The 790-nt window shown below is 63.7% G+C and overlaps 1 protein-coding gene across 1 annotated transcript in view; it reads left to right on the forward strand.

Annotated features, from left to right (window-relative positions):
• The first annotated feature begins 263 nt into the window (after window positions 1-263).
• The window catches only part of ADAM10 (ADAM metallopeptidase domain 10), a 157,987-nt gene continuing 157,460 nt past the window's right edge, over window positions 264-790 (forward strand). The window contains exon 1 of the mRNA XM_011940505.1: window positions 264-750. Coding sequence (XP_011795895.1) covers window positions 696-750 — 55 coding nt within the window. The 5' untranslated portion in view covers window positions 264-695. The remainder of the gene's footprint in view (window positions 751-790) is intronic.

Below are 790 nucleotides of genomic sequence, written 5' to 3' on the forward strand. Positions count from 1 at the left end.
GTTTTTGTTTACTTAGTAGCTGTGGTGCACCAGGAGAGGCAGAGAAAGAATATACAAAAACCTCTGTTACTTGTGACGTTAAGAAGTGGAAAGCAGCCCCGCTTACATCTTCCATGGTCCATTTTAGCCCAAGGGAAGGTCCTCAGCAGCTCTAACACGTAGCGAACCACTATCTCCGCGTAGGAGCACTCCCGCCTCGGGGCGGCACCAGGACAAACCCCGCCTCCGAAGCCCAATCCCAGCTCTCCGTCAGCGGACAGGAAGCGGCGGCGGGCCTAGCAGCACGGGAACCGTCCCCTGCGCGCATGCGCGCGCCCCTGAAGCGCCAGGGGGACGGGTAGGGGCGGGAGGTAGGGGCGCGGCTCCGCGTGCCCGTTGGGTGCCCGCGCGTCACGTGGCGAGGAAGGAGGCGGAGGTCCGAGTTTACAGGGAGGGGGGGAGAGAAGAGGGAACCAGCAAGGGAAGGAAAGCGGGGAAGGGAGGAAGGAAACGAACGAGGGGGAGGGAGGTCCCTGTTTTGGAGGAGCTAGGAGCGTTGCCGGCCCCTGAAGTGGAGCGAGAGGGAGGTGCTTCGCCGTTTCTCCTGCCAGGGGAGGTCCCGGCTTCCCGTGGAGGCTCCGGACCAAGCCCCTTCAGCTTCTCCCTCCGGATCGATGTGCTGCTGTTAACCCGTGAGGAGGCGGCGGCAGCGGAAGATGGTGTTGCTGAGAGTGTTAATTCTGCTTCTCTCCTGGGCGGCGGGGATGGGAGGTGAGGCACGACTGCGAGCGCCGGGGGCGCCGCGACCACG

This window comes from Colobus angolensis, unplaced genomic scaffold, assembly GCF_000951035.1.
Source record: "Colobus angolensis palliatus isolate OR3802 unplaced genomic scaffold, Cang.pa_1.0 Scaffold19, whole genome shotgun sequence".
In the NCBI taxonomy this organism is placed as follows: Eukaryota; Metazoa; Chordata; class Mammalia; order Primates; family Cercopithecidae; genus Colobus; species Colobus angolensis.